This window comes from Esox lucius, chromosome 10, assembly GCF_011004845.1.
Source record: "Esox lucius isolate fEsoLuc1 chromosome 10, fEsoLuc1.pri, whole genome shotgun sequence".
Taxonomy (NCBI): Eukaryota; Metazoa; Chordata; class Actinopteri; order Esociformes; family Esocidae; genus Esox; species Esox lucius.
This window is the reverse complement of record NC_047578.1, coordinates 11,445,843-11,464,920: the sequence shown is the minus strand read 5'-3', so window position 1 is coordinate 11,464,920 and position 19,078 is coordinate 11,445,843. Positions and strand designations below refer to the sequence as shown.

Genomic DNA, 19,078 nt, shown 5'->3' with positions numbered 1-19,078 from the left:
AGCGTGTGTGTGTATGAGCATGTGTATGAGCATGTGTATGAGCGTGCGTGTGTTTGAGCGTGTGCGTTTGAGCGTGTGTGTGTGTGTAAGCGTGTGTGTGTGTGTGTGTGAGCGTGTGTGTGTGAGTGTGTGTGTGTATGACCTTGTGTGTGTTCGCTTTTGAGGGTGTTTCTAGCTTTTGTGTAGACTAACATGCATAAAATAGAATTGTAAAACTGATTAGTGATTCTTTTTCCATTACACTATATCATTTCCAGCGCTGTGTGTGCGCGTGTATGCCCAGAACCAGTCTTCCCACTTGGCCGTCTGTAACGCCCACGCGTATGCACACTCAATATCACACACACCTCAAGCAGTCAGAGTAGCATGTTAGCACTTTTACATTTATCCAGAGGATTTATACGGGGATAGAAGGATCGGAAGTCCGAATGGCGTGGTTAGGAATGGTTAGCAACACAGTAGGTGTTAGGGGTTAGCTGGGTATTAGGGTCAAGGCTTAAAGTTAGGAGATCCAGAACTTTTTTTCCTACCTCGCCCACGAGAGCGTGGGACCTCATCACATTCCGATTTAAATATCTGTGTGTGTGCGTACGTATATATGGTATATAAATGTGGTAGAAACGTTTTATTGTTCTACTCTGTCCGTCAGACTCTAGTGAATCCGCCAACGTACAGTGTTCAAGTGTTCCATTATGCAGAACGTGGCTGTTGCCCGTTTCAGGAAAAAAAGTTCAGGAAAAGACATGCCATTAAAAAAGTAATTTTGCCACAAGCTTTTGAGCTATAAATGGAGTGAGTTACATTTTCTAATAGCGAAGCCAGAGTGTGGTGTTCACTCTGATCAAACCAACAGAGTAGACTCAGCAGAACACAAGAATCTCTTGCTGTATGACACCCACAAGTCTATCCATTGATTAGCACTCTTTTTACGATGTGTTTCACTAAAGCAGTTAAGGTCAATTTCATTGCACGTTTTAATAACATTCCCAAATGTTTTCTCAATACCTACAATCCATCCTAGAACGCCACTCAAATTGTTAAAAGATCCATGTCATCAACACTGATGAGCCAAAACATTGTGACCTCCCGCCTCACATGCTGTTGGTCCTCCGCGTGCAGCCAAAACACCAGAAAACGAGACTCATTGGACCAGGCAACCTTCTTCTACTGCTCCAAGGTCCAGTTCTGATGCTCGCATGCCATTGAATGCGATTTTGACGATGGATTGGGATCGTTATGGGCACACGGACCGCTCTGCGGTCATATGCAGCAGGGTGAGATGCACTGTGTGCTGCGACACATTCCTCCCATAAGCATCATTAAAAATGTCTGTGCCACAGAAGACCTTCTGTCGGTACAGCCAAGACGGAAGAGCCTTCGTTGCACTCGCACATCAATGACCCCTTGGGCGCCCAACACACCGTTGCTGGTTTGTGGTTAGGGTTGGGTATCATTTCAATTTCATCGATTCTGGTTCATTTCAATTTCATCGAACAGAATCAAATTCCGTTTTCTGATTCCAATATTTTTGGGAGAGAAGAAACACAACATATTTGTACGAAATGTATTTATTCTTTGCACATTTAAGCTACATTCAGTCAACTGTGAACGTTGACCGGATTCAGGAAGGTTTCTTTTTATTTCTTATAAGGAATGATCAACAAAAACAGTTACAAACCAAAACTATTTGAATAAATAATAGAAAAAAATTACCTAAACGAGAGAGCAAACAGCAAACAGATGTAACCCCTTCACCACAAATCTTCCACTTTCTCCTTGCTCATCTTCCCCTCATTGCTAAAGTGAAAGGAGTCTCTATACTAGAAGGGGGTCAATGGGGTTGAGCCGGAGGTGTAGTGGTGCTCTCTGAACTTGTATCTAAGAAAAATACATATTAGAATAATTTGCCGATATCATTCCTTTACCTTCAAAACGAAAGGCGATTGTCAGCTCATCTGTGTTAGAAAATGGAGAGAGAACAGAAAAAATGTAGCCGAGGGATACATGACGTTGTCTAGCTTAGTTAACGTTACTGTGATTAAGCAGACTATCTAGTTTCAAAGAAAAAATTACAAACAAGCTGGTTAGACGACATTAAATTAATCACAGGGTAGGTAGGTTATATATAATATAATAATAATTATATATACTAAACTAGCTAGCTTGGTATCCATGTATGTATAGTACAGTATGCTCACGTTAGCTAGCTAGCTAAGTAAGCCTGCCACCAGTCAGTACACTCCACGTTCGCAGGCTCACTGTGGTTGCTATTGATGTTTAAGTGAAAATAAGTTGATGTACTCAATTTGAGGATTAATATTATTTATTTTTTTAAATACAATTAAAAAAGGAATTAAATTCCAATAGTTTTACATAGAAAGATGTGTTTTGTGTACCTGAGCATGAGACGTTGATACAGTTAGCTGTATCTGAGACGTTATTGTGGCTGGAACTGGGGAGACTGCAACATATCCAACACGGTGCATTCCTTCCAATTCACGCTACGTTCAAGGAAATGCAAACTATTTTTACAGCATGACTTACATTTTGCAGTGCCATTAAAACATTTTGTGAAGCTAAGCCAATCTTTTGAGCGTTTGCTGGGGCCAGCCATGGTCCAGGATGTAAACAAGTGTCTCCGCTCAGTTCTCACATGCTTGCTTTGTTGACACACTTAGAAAAATGACCGTCCATGTAGCATGTACCGGAAGATTTTAATACTTTTATGGACTGTAAAATGCATGACTGAAATGCAAACGTTAGAAACCGAAGCAGAATCGGAATGCACTTGTCTTTTTGAATCCACAATTCTTGGAAATTTGAAACCGGTTCCAACTTGAAAACCTGGTTCTTGATACCCAACCCTATTTGTGGTTTGTCCTTGCTTGTACCAGCTTGTTCGCTATATTTAAGTACTCACCACTGCTGACCAGGAGCACCACACAAGCCTTGCTGTTTCAGAGATGCTCTGACCCAGTTGTCTGGCCATAACAATTTGTCCCTCGTCAAAGTCATTCAGGTCTTTCCTCCTGCCATTTCTCCTGCATCCAACACCTTGACTATGAGAACTGACTCTTCGCTTACCACCTAATCAACCCAGACCTCGACACGTGTCCTTGTTAGGAGATGATCAACATTATTTGCTTCACTCATAAGTGGTCATAATGTTTTGGCTCGTCGGTGTATTCATTAAAACAATGTCAGCTTGGTACAAATGAAGGTCATAGACTTCAGAGATGTACTAGCTGTCACCATTCCCCCTTGTGGATGTTAGAAGTCAATCTGCTATTTTTCGTTTCCACACACTCACACATTCACACACACACACCACAACTCACCTGTCTGTGCCTGAAACACACCTGGCTGGTCAGCTGATCTGGGTCTCTGCGTTTTCACTTTGAGGTCATCATCGTCTGGGTCTGAGGATAGAGAGTGGCAGTACATATACAGTAAGTGACCACACAAATGTCCAACCACTGTACAACAATGTTCAGTGCATTATAACGCTGGCTGTCACATTTTACTGGAGTCAACGCTACAATCGACGCCATTTGAAAACCGCGAACATCCTTACAGGTGTTTGACGCGACTGAGTTGGCTTTGGCTGGCTATCAGCACCAAGAAGATTTTTTGCCTGGACCAGACAAATCTAAATATAATTTTCATATAAATATGCAATTCACAGCTATTTTCAAAGGACGATGACACGTTGCAAATGCAACTGAATCATGAATAAAGTAACACCTAAATGGGTTGGTGGCCCTCCCCTATTCTCCTGGGCTGAACAACACCATTTACCTGGGAATGTATTCATGATACAACATCGTATCTTGTGACATACTGCTTAAGTGCACCTGTTGCAGCCATTCTGTTGTTACTGCGGTGAAATGAGATGTGCTTTGTTTCATGAAAGTTACATGAGATAAACAAAATTAGGAATAAATGACACACACACACACAAAGAACTGTTTTTTTTCTAAATAGGCTAACTTAGAGAAAAGGATTTAACAAAATAAGAGACACACACACGTACACACAGACACATGCAAAAACAATATCTCCTGAAGCCCACACTTCAGGATAACAAGTGATAGTGAAACATCCCCAAACAGAAGAAACCTATGTTTTATTCAACGTAAGTGTAACTTTGGTTCAGTTTCTCTATTTTAATTCAGTTCCCCAAGTGAACATGGTTTATTAAGGTTGTCTAAGAGCACACACCCACAAGGACTACACACAAACACACACACACACACACACACACACACACACACAAAACAACATATTTTGCCAAGGAAGAGTTCCTAAGACTATGCACAATGTTGTTTGCAGGCATTGAAATATGATGATGATGGTGACAGCATTTCAATGCGACGGCTGAGTTGCTTGCTAACTCAGTTATCACTAGTCCCACCACAAACTGTAGGCAAATTGTAAGTCCACGTTAAGGTTGTCATATTCATTTTAGTCATTCATTTGGACAGTATTGACACCTCTCTTCTTAGCTAAAATACTGTATTTGCTCTTACAATAAAGACTTAGTTATGCAAATGAGGCATTTGTGTTGATTTTAAAACATCAATAGTTCTTAGTCTTGCTAAGTAAACAGCCCGTTGTGGTCTTTCAAGTAAATGAACAGCGCCTCATGAAAATGTAGTCAGAAAAGGTGCTTCGTTCCAAATATGCTCTTAGTCAGTGTCTCTGCTGCTGCTTCTTTGACGTCACTGAGTTAGATACAGATGCAGCCGGCTTGGCTCATTTAACTTCCAATGAAACATACGTTCATATGATTCCACACTAGCTAGGTAGCAAGTAACAAGAACAATAGCCAGCCAGCATGGAAACCACTTTTTTTTTTTTTCGAACAGACATCTGTGACAACCTGACAAAAACAACGGAAGAGCCCCATACAGCCTGGGCGTATCACTGGGTAGGAATACTGTTACGTGACAGAATGTGTGTTATTGTCAGACACTCTTGCCCTTCGTCCTTAGGTGATGTAATTTCAATGTTGTTTATTCCGTTTCATTATTTTATTTGTGCAAATATATTATCCAACTCATTCATGTTTCTTTTTTTTCTTTTTTTTTCATCTGAACCCGGTTCTGTGTAACTGCTGGATCATCTTAAGATGGATTGAGCGTTTCACCTCAGACCACAAGGAGTGTGGTGAGTGGAGGCCATTTTTAACTCTATTCTATGGATGAAACTTAAAGCGTTTATTTTAAATGACTTAACATGCTAAAAAATTATACTAATCATTGTTGATATGTATTTGAAATTAAAGCGCATTCAGATATTCAGAGGACTAGTTTCCAAATGCAGAGAGTTGATCTTTCAGACGCTCTTCAGTCGACAACTTTCAGCTGTGTGTGTGTGTGTTTGTGTGTGTGTGTAAGGACTATGAGCTTTTAGGGCACCCCATGTTTGGCTCTGTCAAACGCTTCTGTTATAGCGGATCGGTGCCATAGGCTTCCACTAACACAGACACATATTGTACACTCACACACACACACACACACACACACACACACACACACACACACACACACCCTTCCCCCGGGAACTGTGCTAATATGGTTATGATAGCTCAAACGCCTGGCGCCACTAACTCGCTAATTTAGGCTGTGACGGAAAAAGACAGTCAGAAAAAGTGACACCGACTCTTTCTCCATTTCTCACTCTCTCTATCCCATTCTCTCCCTCATCAGTGAACACGTTGGAAAACGAATGAAATCGCGCGCGTTAACTTGCTATCCGCTGGGTAATGCCAAGTGCTTCTTTTTGACCAATGGATCAATAAATCAATACTCCTGTGGTCGTTGTCACTGGCTCACCTAATCTGGTTAGTGACTGCCGTGTAAGCTGAGAGACGTGTAGGAAGAGTGTCGGTTTGGGTGTTTTTGTGTATGTCTGTGTGTTTGTGTTCCTTTCCTTACAAAAGGTCAGTGAAGGAGAACAGACAGGTAATCTCAGTAGACCCACACACGCATACACACACCTTCATCTTCCATTCATCGGTTCATTTTCTCTCTCACAGTCTCACACTTCATCGCCGTGTTTCTGTCTTTCTCTCCCCACATTGCTCGCTCTATAACAAGCGATCAATCACGTTTATTTTATGAAGCCCTTTTTACAACAGCGGTTTTACAGACACCCAGCCTAAAACCCCAAAGAGCATGCAACAAGAGTTAATGCAGAGCGGCTAGGGAAAAACTCCCCGGTAAGGTCTAAAATTCAGAAGAAACCTTGAGAAGAACCAGACTCTGAGGGTGGCCAGTCCTCTTCTGGTTGTGCTGGCTGAAGATTATAAAAGTAACCCTCATCTCTCTCTCTCTGTCTTGCCTGTAATACCGGTCAAACACATCATTGTTCTGTTTCACGCTCTTACTCACTTCCGTTATCATAAACTCTCATTCACCTTTCTTTCTCTCTATGTCACTTGCTACCTGTCTAAACATTCATCTCTCTCTCTTCTGTCTAACCCTTCATGTTTTGCTTTCCCTTTCTCCAGCTACCTGTCTAACATTCATCTCTCTCACTCTTTCTTCAACTACCCGTCTAACCCTTCATCTTCCCGTCTCTCAAGCAACCTGTCTCTCTCTCTCCATCTACTTTTCTAACCCTTCATTTGTGTTTCTTTGTCTCTCCCTCTTTGCTATAACCCCTGATGGGGTACATTTTATTTTCTTTACATGCAATGTTTGAATTGTACATGCAATCCTGTTCTGTATGCCGTCTCCTATTATCTCATGTGGGACTGTTGTCTCATGTGTGACTGTTGCAGGATAGGATTCAGCAGAAAATAGGTTTAATTGTGTTAAACCATAGGCCTTCTAAAAGGATGGCCTTAGGCCTTCTGCCAACAATAATCACCTCCTCCAGGGACATACTGAGTAAAGACAAGTATAGCTCATCTCTTCTCCCATCTCCTAAGGTGGTACCTGAAACCCTGCCTTTCGGGATGCCTAAACTCAGAACAATCTGCATCTCAAAATTCGGGCAGATTTTCAGCGCAACACCCCTCTTGCACTACCCATTTTCTTGGGTTTTAGAGAACTGGAAAGGTGACGGCCAGAATATTATACTGGTGGCTGTGTCCTGTAGGCGAAGTGTTCGGCTAGGGAACGGTGCCGGCAGCGTTCCAGACCTCTGGGGGTTCGATACTGTCCATTAATGTCACGACTGACGGCACCGTTAACCAGCTGCTTCGGCCCAGGGTCCCGGTACCTGTTCTTGGTACCAAAGTGTCGAGATGGTCCACCTAGAATAACCTGCATACAGGGACAGGGGTCTGTGGACGCGTTTTTAAAGGGCACAGGGACATTTATTTACACAGCGAAGGCAGGCGGAAAGTAAGGATGAATAAAATGACAGCAATTACAGATGTGGAAGATTATAAATATCATAAAGCACTACTGCAATTACACATACAACATACTGAAAGGACAAAAGCATGTAACAACCTGTTATGTTATTAGCCATGTACAGTGTTGTAACAATTTGCCCTTAAAAGAGTGAATAAGAATGGAAAATAAAGAAATGGAAAATGGTTATGTTTATAGAGTTCTTTTTAAGCTACTGGTTGTCCTTTTGACATAGCAGCAGATAAAAAATCCTGCAACAGTGAATGGTCAATGCAGTCTTTCATCAAACAGATGAGTTTATCAGAGTTGTATCTCATTTCAAATTATTTGCGGGTTTGTATGATCTGAAGGAAAAACGTGTCAAGAGGTTAGGATGCGCTTCCACGTCATTCTGAGGGCAAAGTTCATACAGCTTGTCTTCCCTCAAGAGCCTAGCCTGCCTATGGTGGCCTCTTTCAATAGCAAGCCTATGCTTACTGACTCTGTACATGTCAAGGATTGTCTCAATTTTGGGTCAGTCGAGGTGGTCAGGTTATCCTGCCATTGTGTAATCTCTGTTTAGAGCAATATTCCTTGTTCTTTCTCTTCTGTCTCCTGTGCGAGCATAATATTAGAGAACATAGAGAGGAAATAGGGCAGGAACGTCTAAAAAGAGGAATATGTAAGTCATTTTACGGTATAACTCCGGGTTGTACTGCTCAGAGCGGCCTCATTATATTTGCTTAACACTTTAGCCTCCCCTCGCAATGACAAGACCAGCAGCATATGGTGAAAACACACGTACACAAAACACACACAAAAACAAACAACCCCAAAACACATGTACACACAGGAGTACGAAATAGACCTGTTCAAGAAATGGCCAGTGAGACGGCATAACCAGACACATCTGTTGTCGTGCTGTGATAGGATTCAGTCCTGCAGAGTCATTGGAATCTGGGTGTTGCATGTTTTTGTGTGTGTGAGAGAGTGTGTATGTTTGTGTGATGGTAACTGGTTTATAAGAGAAATATGGCTCCTCTGAATGTTGTGATATATTACCAAACTAACACTCCGATGCGTCACGCCTAAGAACAGATCTTAGCTGTGGTATATTGACCATAAACCAACCCCCCCCCCATTCCTGATTGCATACATAAACTGTACCTTCACTCTCACGATAATTACAGAAGGCATCGTAGAGGTTCTTTTCCATTGGGATGCCTATCTAATATAAACTAATGAACAGTTCTTACAGTGAGCACAAAGGACTGGCATGAGAGCCCACACATCCAAACGTGAATGGCCATACCCCCAAATAGAAAAGTCTGTGTCTACAAACATGAAAGACCTCAGCTGTAACACGATCCAAGTTCTACAATCAGCCATGGACATTTGCTCCCATTACTAGAAACGGAAGTGTGTGCGCGTGTTTGCGAGATGAGAGGTGAATTACAATCACACACAATCCCCAGTGTGTCTCCAAATTGCCTTAGTTTCGTCTCCATTTCCCCTCAGCCCTAAATCGGCTGCCATTTTACTACTTGTTTTCATCTTCCAATATTATACCCCTCACTCTCCCCCCTTTCTCCCGCTTTGCCTCCATCTGAACAGCTCATCCTAGAAGGCTCCATTTGCAGTAGATCATTCCTCGCCCCCAGCAGCAATCTGGGGCCTATCAATGCTGCACAATAACACATAGGAAACCATCAGACAGGAAATGAGAGGCCATCCATATTACTGTCTATCTACGAGAGGCCATCCATACCACTATATAGCCTTTGATTCAACCACACACTCCATCCACATTGTAGAATGGATCCACCGCAGCACTATTTCCTTTCTTGGCGTGGCTTCGTTGAAAGCCTGATGAACACCACGCTCAATCCCCTTCTGATAGATACAATATTGAGCCTCATTCTGAGGAATGCCCTACAAAGATTAGCACCAATCTGAGAACTAATATTTAGCCCAGAAATAGACTCAATGCTTGCTGACTGAGAAGACATTGTTACTTCCAAGTATGAATTGTAGCGAAGAGAAAGGATGAATGATCCAGTTGAAAGCCTGGGATGATTATACGGGCCAGATTGGAAACGGTATGTGGCCGGGCGGTATATGGGCCAGGACACCGGGTTCACACAGTGTTACAACAGATGGCACAGAGAGTCAGGATACCTGTTTAAAGTCCAATCCAAATGACAGCACCTTACACAGGGCAATGTCCCTAATCAATACCCGGAGTCACTGGATCTCCAAATAAACCAGAGGAAATAGTGCCCCCCGCTGGCCTGCAACACTACTGCTGGCAGTCACATAGTCACAGTCAAGACTGGCCCATCAATCCCAGGCAAGAGCCTGAGCACCAGAGTGGAGTCCGATCAATCTAAAACCACATCAGTTGTTAATTGATCCTAGACCAGAGCAGTATATCATCGATCACTGATCCCGTCAGCCGCTTCAATCCCTCAATTCGATCTTGTCTGAGACTCTCCCTCCAGCCGTCTCTGTCATGCCGATCAACCCTGTGTGTGGGACATTTTCCTCAGCCTCTGTAGGAGAGGTACAATTACCATGAGAAAACACACACACACACACACTATCTGTTGCGCACCGACACACTCAGCGGGGGACTAGAGATGCGGTTGCCATAGTAACTCGTCACGACGATGCTGGCAGTGAGACATCGGTAATCACACCTTGCAGATGACAGAGAGGGAGTGATGAAGGGAGAGATGGAGGGATGGAGGAGTTATAAATCACACCATTCACACTCTCCCTGTGTCTGGCTACCTGTGTGTGTATGTGTGTGTGTGCGTGTGTGCTACTATATCTTCGTGTCTATGCGTGACTGTTTTTAAATCCATCCTGGACAGTCAGCTGTGTCTGCAGTGACAGCTGTGTCTGTATTATTCTAGTCCTCCGCCTGTTTAAAGTGACTCCATTGGCCAATTGATCAAATGTTGCAAAAACAACCACACAACAAACACACACACACATACACACACACACACACACACACACACACTTACAGAGTGGTGTTGGGCTAAGAGGCAGGTAGTTGGATGGGCAGGATATCTTCCCAAGGTCAGATGAAGGGATGGACCATGCGGGGAACAGCAACACGAGGACAACCAGACAGATACAGATGCTAACATAGGTGAACTCTTTAGCCAAACATTTGGGAGACATTCTAGTGAAATGTCCATTCTAGTCATGATTTGAGGGGTTAAATGCACAAATACTGATTTGTGTGGTTGCTACTTCTAAAGGGAATGAATCTATTGTGCTCTGTTCCATCTTGTTCTACTGAATTGTTCTACTCCAGTCAGCTCCATCATGTTCCAATGTATTCGGTTCTCCTGCAGGCTGTCAAATCATTCTGCAATGTTTTCTGTTCTACCGCAGGCTGTTCCATTCTTTTTCACTACATTATTTTCTATTGCAGCCTGTTCCATCCCATTCTTTCCTAGTGCAGGCTTTTCCATTCTGTTCGAATGTATTCTGTTCCACTGCAGGCTGTTCCATCCTGTTCCAATGTATTCTGTTCTCCTGCAGGCTTTTCCATTCGGTTGCACTGTTTCTACTGCAGGCTGTTCTATTCTGTTCAAATGTATTCTGTTCCATTCTATTCTAGTCTCTCTTGGAATCTGTAGAAAGGTATTATAGATGAACCAATCCATAGCCTGTCAGCGGAGAGCCTCATTCCAAGTACTGTACTCTTCTTCTCCTCTCTCTACTTTGTGTCAGTCTTTCCCTTGTGATCTAAAGCTTGTTAGAGTGGAACCTGTGCCTCACATAAGGATGGAACACAGGGCTTAGGTTGTACACACACAGACACACACACACACACAGGCACACACACACAGATACACACACACACACACACACAGACCAATGTAACCTGGACAGCTTAACCAGCAAATGACAGAGCCAGGCTGACATATTGGGGAAATAAAGGGCTGAAGTATCAACGGCTCTATACAAGCCTTTCTCAAATTAATTCTCAACATGTATGTAACTAATAACCAGCACAAGTCAGAGAAAATAAACGTATAGGTTAATATTGGGCAACTATAAAGCATGCAGTAATTTGGTACAGACAATAGCGTTTGAAAAGTCACCACTGTAACACTTAACATTACGGCACATGACAGAAATGGTATCTTCAATATGATCCATTGTTAAATGAATCATACATTATCCATTGGCACAGTAAGAGACACCACCCAATCCCCTTAACATAGAGCCGCCCAGTCCTGGATATGTGGCTGAGATAAACCAACAGCCAACAGCCTACTATATAGTCCCATGTGAACGTTACCCCAAAGCAGTAAAGACAGGAGATCGCACACGGTAAAACTGCAATCCCAAGGCCCATATAACTCTAGTGGTTTATAGATGGTGAAGAAAAGACTACAGCTAGCAATTTAGCACCAACTCTGAAACCACAGTGACATGACAAGCAATGGCATGACAAAAAGGCCAATATATTTAATCTGAATTCCTTTTCTCCTACCAAGTGTCTCCATTCCTTATTGCCAGTGTGTTGGAGTGGTCATTGAAGAGCAGACTGACAGATTCTTGTCTGTCATACAGGAACCATGTCCCAATTTGTCACATTCTTTTGCTACCTCTTTATCCTACTCATTATTATGCTTTTTCTGTCACATTCACACCATTTCCTTCTCTCTCCCTCACTCACTCTCTGGCCCATTCCATATTGTAATATATGAATATCCTTATTCCCTCCACACCTCTCTCTCTCTTCATTTTTTCCCTCACATTGTCTCTGTATTTCTTGTTCTCTCTTCTCCTGAGGTTTTTCCCACTCACTCCTTCTATTCCACATCTTTTTTTTTTAATGTATTCTAACAAAGTTAATTTATTTGGTAAGAAGGGGGTGGTAACTGTAACATGGAGAATGAGCTGGCAGCTGTAATATGGGAAAGGAGTTGGTAGCTGTAACATGGAAAAGGAGCTGGTAGCTGTAACATGGGAAAGGAGTTGGTAGCTGTAACATGGAGAAGGAGCTGGTAGCTGTAATAGGAAAGGAGTTGGTAGCTGTAACATGGAGAAGGAGCTTGTAGCTGTAACATGGGGAAGGAGCTGGTAGCTGTAACATGAGGAAGGAGCTGGTAGCTGTAACATGGGGAAGGAGCTGGTAGCTGTAACATGGGGAAGGAGCTGGTAGCTGTAACATGGAAAAGGAGCTGGTAGCTGTAACATGGGAAAGGAGCTGGTAGCTGTAACATGGAGAAGGAGCTTGTAGCTGTAACATGGGGAAGGAGCTGGTAGCTGGAACATGAGGAAGGAGCTGGTAGCTGTAACATGGGGAAGGAGCTGGTAGCTGTAACATGGGGAAGGAGCTGGTAGCTGTAACATGGAAAAGGAGCTGGTAGCTGTAACATGGGAAAGGAGCTGGTAGCTGTAACATGGAGAAGGAGCTTGTAGCTGTAACATGGGGAAGGAGCTGGTAGCTGGAACATGGGAAAGGAGCTGGTAGCTGTAACATGGAGAAGGAGCTGGTAGCTGTAACATGGGAAAGGAGCTGGTAGCTGTAACATGGGAAAGGAGCTGGTAGCTGTAACATGGAGAAGGAGCTGGTAGCTGTAACATGGGAAAGGAGCTGGTAGCTGTAACATGGGGAAGGAGCTGGTAGCTGTAACATTGGAAAGGAGCTGGTAGCTGTAACATGGGAAAGGAGCTGGTAGCTGTAACATGGAGAAGGAGCTGGTAGCTGTAACATGGGAAAGGAGCTGGTAGCTGTAACATGGGGAAGGAGCTGGTAGCTGTAACATGGGAAAGGAGCTGGTAGCTGTAACATGAAAAAGGAGCTGGTAGGTGTAACCTGTAATAAGTGTGTTCATGACAGATGAGTGAAAGTTATGTAGATTACAATTTTGGTCATGTAATATGTCCGCTGTTAGTTCATCCATCAGTCAGTTGAGTTAGGCGGCCAAGTGGTTATTGACTAGTGAACAGGGACTAGAAAAGTGTTCTCCTCTGTGACAGTGTGATCAGTGACAGCACTACAGTTAAACCAAATTGCTCATCCTCCCCCCCTGCAACATTTCACCCAGATCGTCGCTGTAATTAACAATTTGTTCTTAATCAACTTTCCTCGGGGGTAATGACGGCGGAAAAAAGCATTTGTCAAAAGAAAAAGAAGCCTGTCTCTTATGCTTTATGAAGTAGACACACAATATGAGGACATGCGCGTCACATCTCTCTCATTACCCGCCCTAGCCCTCCCTATACCAGGGCATCACTCCTTCTTTCTGTCTCCATCCTTTTTTATACACCTCTGATCTCCATCCTTTGTCTCACGCCGGTGCCTCCCAGGAGCCCAACACCCTTCAATCACTCCTTGCCCTCTTCCTCATTCGCCACCTCCCCTGCCGGCACCAGTCACACCTGCAGAGGCAGAGCAGAACGAAGGTGCCACAGAGGAAATTATCTCTCCCAGCCTCCCACCCTCACTCGCCTGTGTCCTACTTACCAAGCCAGGAACAATGAACTTCACCCAGCCATCATCAGACAAAAACCCCACCAGACACCAACATCTGGCACAAACACATACGCACACACACATCGGAATGAAGTAAAAATCCACAAAAACAGTTAACCAAACAACTATTAGCAGCGAATTGAATATACCTGATCTTTCTTAGTGCTCTGTAGCACTGAACATAGCATTATGAATTAGGATTTATGAGGTGAAGTCCAGACAAAATGCATACAACACATTTCCATTGTCTGGCAAAATCTATTATTCCAAAGAAATCTGGAGACAAAAGAGAAGGGAAATAGCTTCATGAGATTGACAAGCTGACAAAATCACTACCAAAGCATATTGAAGAACACAATTTAATCCTCAAGCCATTACCTATCCAAATGTTCAATCAATGGCTCAATGTCTCAACTGAGTAACAATCCTATGCATGTCAATACACTTGTATGGGGGAAACCACTCACTGGGTTCCACAGGGTTTTCATATCAGAATGCCTAGCCTTGATTTTCACCAGGCATCACAGTGTTGTCACTGTGCTGTCTCCCAAACTCTGTGGTATTGTTTTTTTTGGAAAGTTGAATAAGTAAGGGAAGTGAAACCTCCTGAAAAGGAGAGGGAGAGAAAGGCTGAAAAATAGGCAAAATATCTTGCTGCTACAGTATGTACTGTAAGTGAACCAATGAGAACAAAGCTGTTGCTTGTTGTTCAGTGTGTCTGTGTGTGCGAAAGCGGCTCTTTGAAGAAAAAAAAAGGAAGCTATTTCCATTTCCTTCTTTGCGTCATCATCTGCTAAACGTCATATGTGGCTTCAAACTATTATTAGAGGAGAAACATAGTGTACTTTTTGAGTTAAACCACACCAATACCACAGTGGTAATGGGCTACATTCCCTGGGGAATACAGATTTCCTTCATCCGCTCCTTCATGTGATCCTGTCATCCCTTCCTCATCTACACTCCTACATGTCATCCACTCATCCCTTTTTTTTCTTCCCCAACAGCCTTCATCCCCCAAACTCTCTCTCATCCCCCCACTTCATCTTCCAAACCTGTCTCACACTTCAGTCCGTCTGTATTTCCTTTCTTACTCCTACTATCCATCACCACTTCCTCCTTGGGTAAATTTGACGCAAAAGCCTACTTCTCCTCAACTCCTCTCCTCTTACTCTGTTTAATCTCTTTCACTTATGTTCCTCCTTCACTCTCCTCTCTGTTTAATCTGATGCATAATGCTCCTTCTCATCATATTCCCCTCTTGTTTTCAGTACTCACCTTACGCATTCTACATCCTGTATACTATACCCTATTTAGTAAAACCTACTATATATACCCTATAACATACCTTATATTCTATATAATTTACCTTATGCATTGCACTTCCTGTATCCTATGAACACACACTACACAGCGGTGCTCTCTGAGCAAAACTGTGTGTCCTTAAGAACATCTGAGTCAGCCCAATGCAATTCTGATCAATCACTTGATTAGGTTTAATTGATTGGTTCATTCATTAATGATGCATAGCCACAATGAGTCTGTGCAGACAGCCTGTTATGACCTGACAGATGAAATATGGACAGAGGAACACATATCCATGTCCTTACAACGCAAGGTCATTACAATCCCCATACTATTAAACTGACCTGCAGTGTTAGAAGAAACTCAGTGGCATTAACTATGCAAATTGATTAATGACAGAGAGAACAATCAATACAAAGAATACAGAGAATTAAAAAAAAAAAATTTTTTGCCAAGGAACTGTCATGGAAGAAGCTGGAGCTTTAAACAATAAAACACACATTTTGAAGTGTCACAGTATAATATAAAAGAGAGGAATGACTATGTATACTAAAAAACCTTCCTTTTCAACTGTATACATACATACATATATATATATATATATATATATATATATATATATAGAGAGAGAGAGACAGAGAGAGAGAGAGAGAGAGAGAGAGAGAGAGAGAGAGATAGATATATACAGGTGCTGGTCATATAAATAGAATATCATCCAAAAGTTGATTTATTTCAGTAATTCCTCTAAAAAGGTTAAACTTGTATAATCTATACACTCATTCCACACAGACTGATATATTTCAAGTGTTTATTAATTAAAATTTTGATGATTATAACTGACAACTAATGAAAACCCCAAATTCAGTATCTCCAAAAATGTGGATATTGTGAAAAGGTTCAATATTGAAGACACCTGGTGCCACACTCTAATCAGCTAAATAACTTAAAACACCTGCAAAGGCCTTTAAATGGTCTCTCAGTCTAGTTCTGTAGGCAACACAATCATGGGGAAGACTGCTGACTTGACAGCTGTCCAAAAGACGACCATTGACACCTTGCACAAGGAGGGCAAGACACAAAAGGTCATTGCTAAACAGGCTGGCTGTTCACAGAGCTCTGTGTCCAAGCACATTAATGGAGAGGTGAAGGGAAGGAAAAGATGTGGTAGAAAAAAGTGTACAAGCAAAAGGGATAACCGCACCCTGGAGAGGATTGTGAAACAAAACCCATTCAAAAATGTGGGGGAGATTCACAAAGAGTGGACTGCAGCTGGACTCAGTGCTTCAAGAACCACCACGCACAGACGTATGCAAGACATGGGTTTCAGCTGTCGCATTCCTTGTGTAAAGCCACTCGTGAACAAGACACAGCGTCAGAAGCGTCTCGCCTGGGCTAAAAACAAAAAGGACAGGACTGCTGCTGAGTGGTCCAAAGTTATGTTCTCTGATTAAAGTAAATTTTGCATTTCCTTTGGAAATCAAGGTCCCAGAGTCTGGAGGAAGAGAGGAGAGGCACAGAATCCACATTGCTTAAAGTCCAGTGTAAGGTTTCCACAGTCAGTGATGGTTTGGGGTGCCATGTCATCTGCTGGTGTTGGTCCACTGTGTTTTCTGAGGTCCAAGGTCAACGCAGCCATCTACCAGGAAGTTTTAGAGCACTTCATGCTTCCTGCTGCTGACCAACTTTATGGAGATGCAGATTTCATTTTCCAACAGGACTTGGCACCTGCACACAGTAACAAAGCTACCAGTACCTGGTTTAAGGACCATGGTATTCCTGTTATTAATTGGCCAGCAAACTCGCCTGACCTTAACCCTATAGAAAGTCTATGGGGTATTGTGAAGAGGAAGATGCAATAAGCCAGACCCAACAATGCAGAAGAGCTGAAGGCCACTATCAGAGCAACCTAGGCTCTCATAACACCTGAACAGTGCCACAGACTGATCGACTCCATGCCACGCCGCATTGCTGCAGTAATTCAGGCAAAAGGAGCCCCAACTAAGTATTGAGTGCTGTACATGCTCATTCTTTTCAAGTTCATACTTTTCAGTTGGCCAACATTTCTAAAATAATTTTTTTTGTATTGGTCTTAAGTAATATTCGAAGATTCTGAGATACTGAATTTGGGGTTTTCATTATAATAAATAAATATAATAAATTAAAAGAAATAAACACTTGAAATATATCAGTCTGTGTGGAATGAATGTATATATTATACAAGTTTCACTTTTTGAATGGAATTACTGAAATAAATCAACTTTTTGATGATATTCTAATTTTATGACCAGCACCAGTATATATAAATAGATATACAACCTTGTTTCCAATAAAGTTGGGACGCTGCGTAAAATACAAATAAAAACAAAATGCAATGATATGCAAATCAATTATCCCAATATTTAATTGAAAGAAGTACAAAGATAACATATAAAATGGAGACAAAATACATGCCAATTTTGTATTTGTTGCCAGGAACATGTTTCAAAAAAGTTAGGACAGGGGCATGTTTACCACTGTGTTGCATCACCTCTTTTAACAGTACTCTGTATGCATTTCGGAACTGAAGAGACCAACTGGTGTAGTTTTGAAAGTTACGTTTTCTCATTCTTGCTTAGAATATTTCAGCCGTTCAACAGTTCAGGGTCTCTGTTGTCGTATTATTTGTTTCATAATGCGCCAAATGTTTTCAATGGGTGACACATCTGGTCTGCAGGCAGGCCAGTTTAGCACCTGGACTCTTTTACTACAGAGCCATGCTGTTGTAATATGTGCAGAATGAGGTTTGGCTTTGTCTTGCTGAAATAAGCAAGGCCTTCCCTGATAAAGACGTAATCTGGATGGCAGCACATGCTGTTCCAAAACCTGTATATATTGTTCAGCATTAATAATGCCTTCACAGATGTGCAAGTCACCCATGCCATGTGCACTAATGCCCCACCCCATACCATCATGGATGCTGGCTTTTGAACTGTCTGCTGATAAGAAGCCAGATGTCCTCTCTAGCCCGGAGGATGTGGCGTCCATGATTCCCAAAAAGAATTTCACATTTAGATTTGTGCAACTTTACTCTGAGAAAAAGTTAGTCTTTCAGAGTGGTGAAACCCTCCCTATCTTTACTTCTGAAAGACTCTTTTTATACCCAATCATGTTACTGACCTGTTGCCAATCAACTTAATTAGTTGTAAAATGTACCACCAGGGATTTATTTTAGCATTACACAAGTTTTCCAGTCTTTTGTTGACCCTGTCCCAGCTATTTCGTGTGCATATATTACAACATTTGTCAGTTTCACCATTTGATATATTGTATTTGTACTACTTTGTATTGTAGGGTTTAAATTATGTTCACATCATTGCATTCTGTTTCACTTTACATTTGACAGAGCATCCCATCTTTTTGGAAACAATGTTCTAGATAGATTAGATTGGATTAGATAGATAGATAGATAGATAGATATGTTGTAAAACCTGTGGCTATTCAACAGTTGAGTAGACAAACAAAATGGAGGAATTTCCATTAAAAGACCCTGGGATACATACAGTAGCTCTAGTCTAGACAGGAATATATGACAAACTACTTTATCCAGCTCTCAATATGTTCTGTCTCAAAGCCTTACATTAATCTTCCAGAGATGATCCCCTATTTGTGTCCTACGCCCACGCACACATGCATCTCTATGGCTTGCGCACACACAGAAACAACAAGCTCTTTTTCCATTCATAAAACAACTTGTCACAGCGAGTGACCAGGTGGAGGTTCTCTAATAGACTGAGAGACCAGGTGGAGGTTATCTAATAGACTGAGAGACCAGGTGGACGTTCTCTGCAATCCAATGTGCTTTGCTCATTGAACAGTATCGCGGTACATACAGCCTCATAATTCATAATGTTACAAACTCAGTCTCAAAGAAACTTCTTGT

The 19,078-nt window shown here is 42.1% G+C and overlaps 1 protein-coding gene across 13 annotated transcripts in view; it reads right to left on the bottom strand.

Moving 5' to 3' along the window:
- The window catches only part of adgrb2 (adhesion G protein-coupled receptor B2), a 282,713-nt gene that overhangs the window by 144,423 nt on the left and 119,212 nt on the right, over positions 1 to 19,078 (bottom strand). For 12 of the 13 annotated variants that reach the window (XM_034294722.1, XM_034294727.1, XM_034294730.1 and 9 more), the window contains exon 3: positions 3,339 to 3,419. In XM_034294722.1, coding sequence (XP_034150613.1) covers positions 3,339 to 3,419 — 81 coding nt within the window. The remainder of the gene's footprint in view (positions 1 to 3,338; positions 3,420 to 19,078) is intronic. The other variant, XM_034294724.1, reaches the window with a different exon arrangement.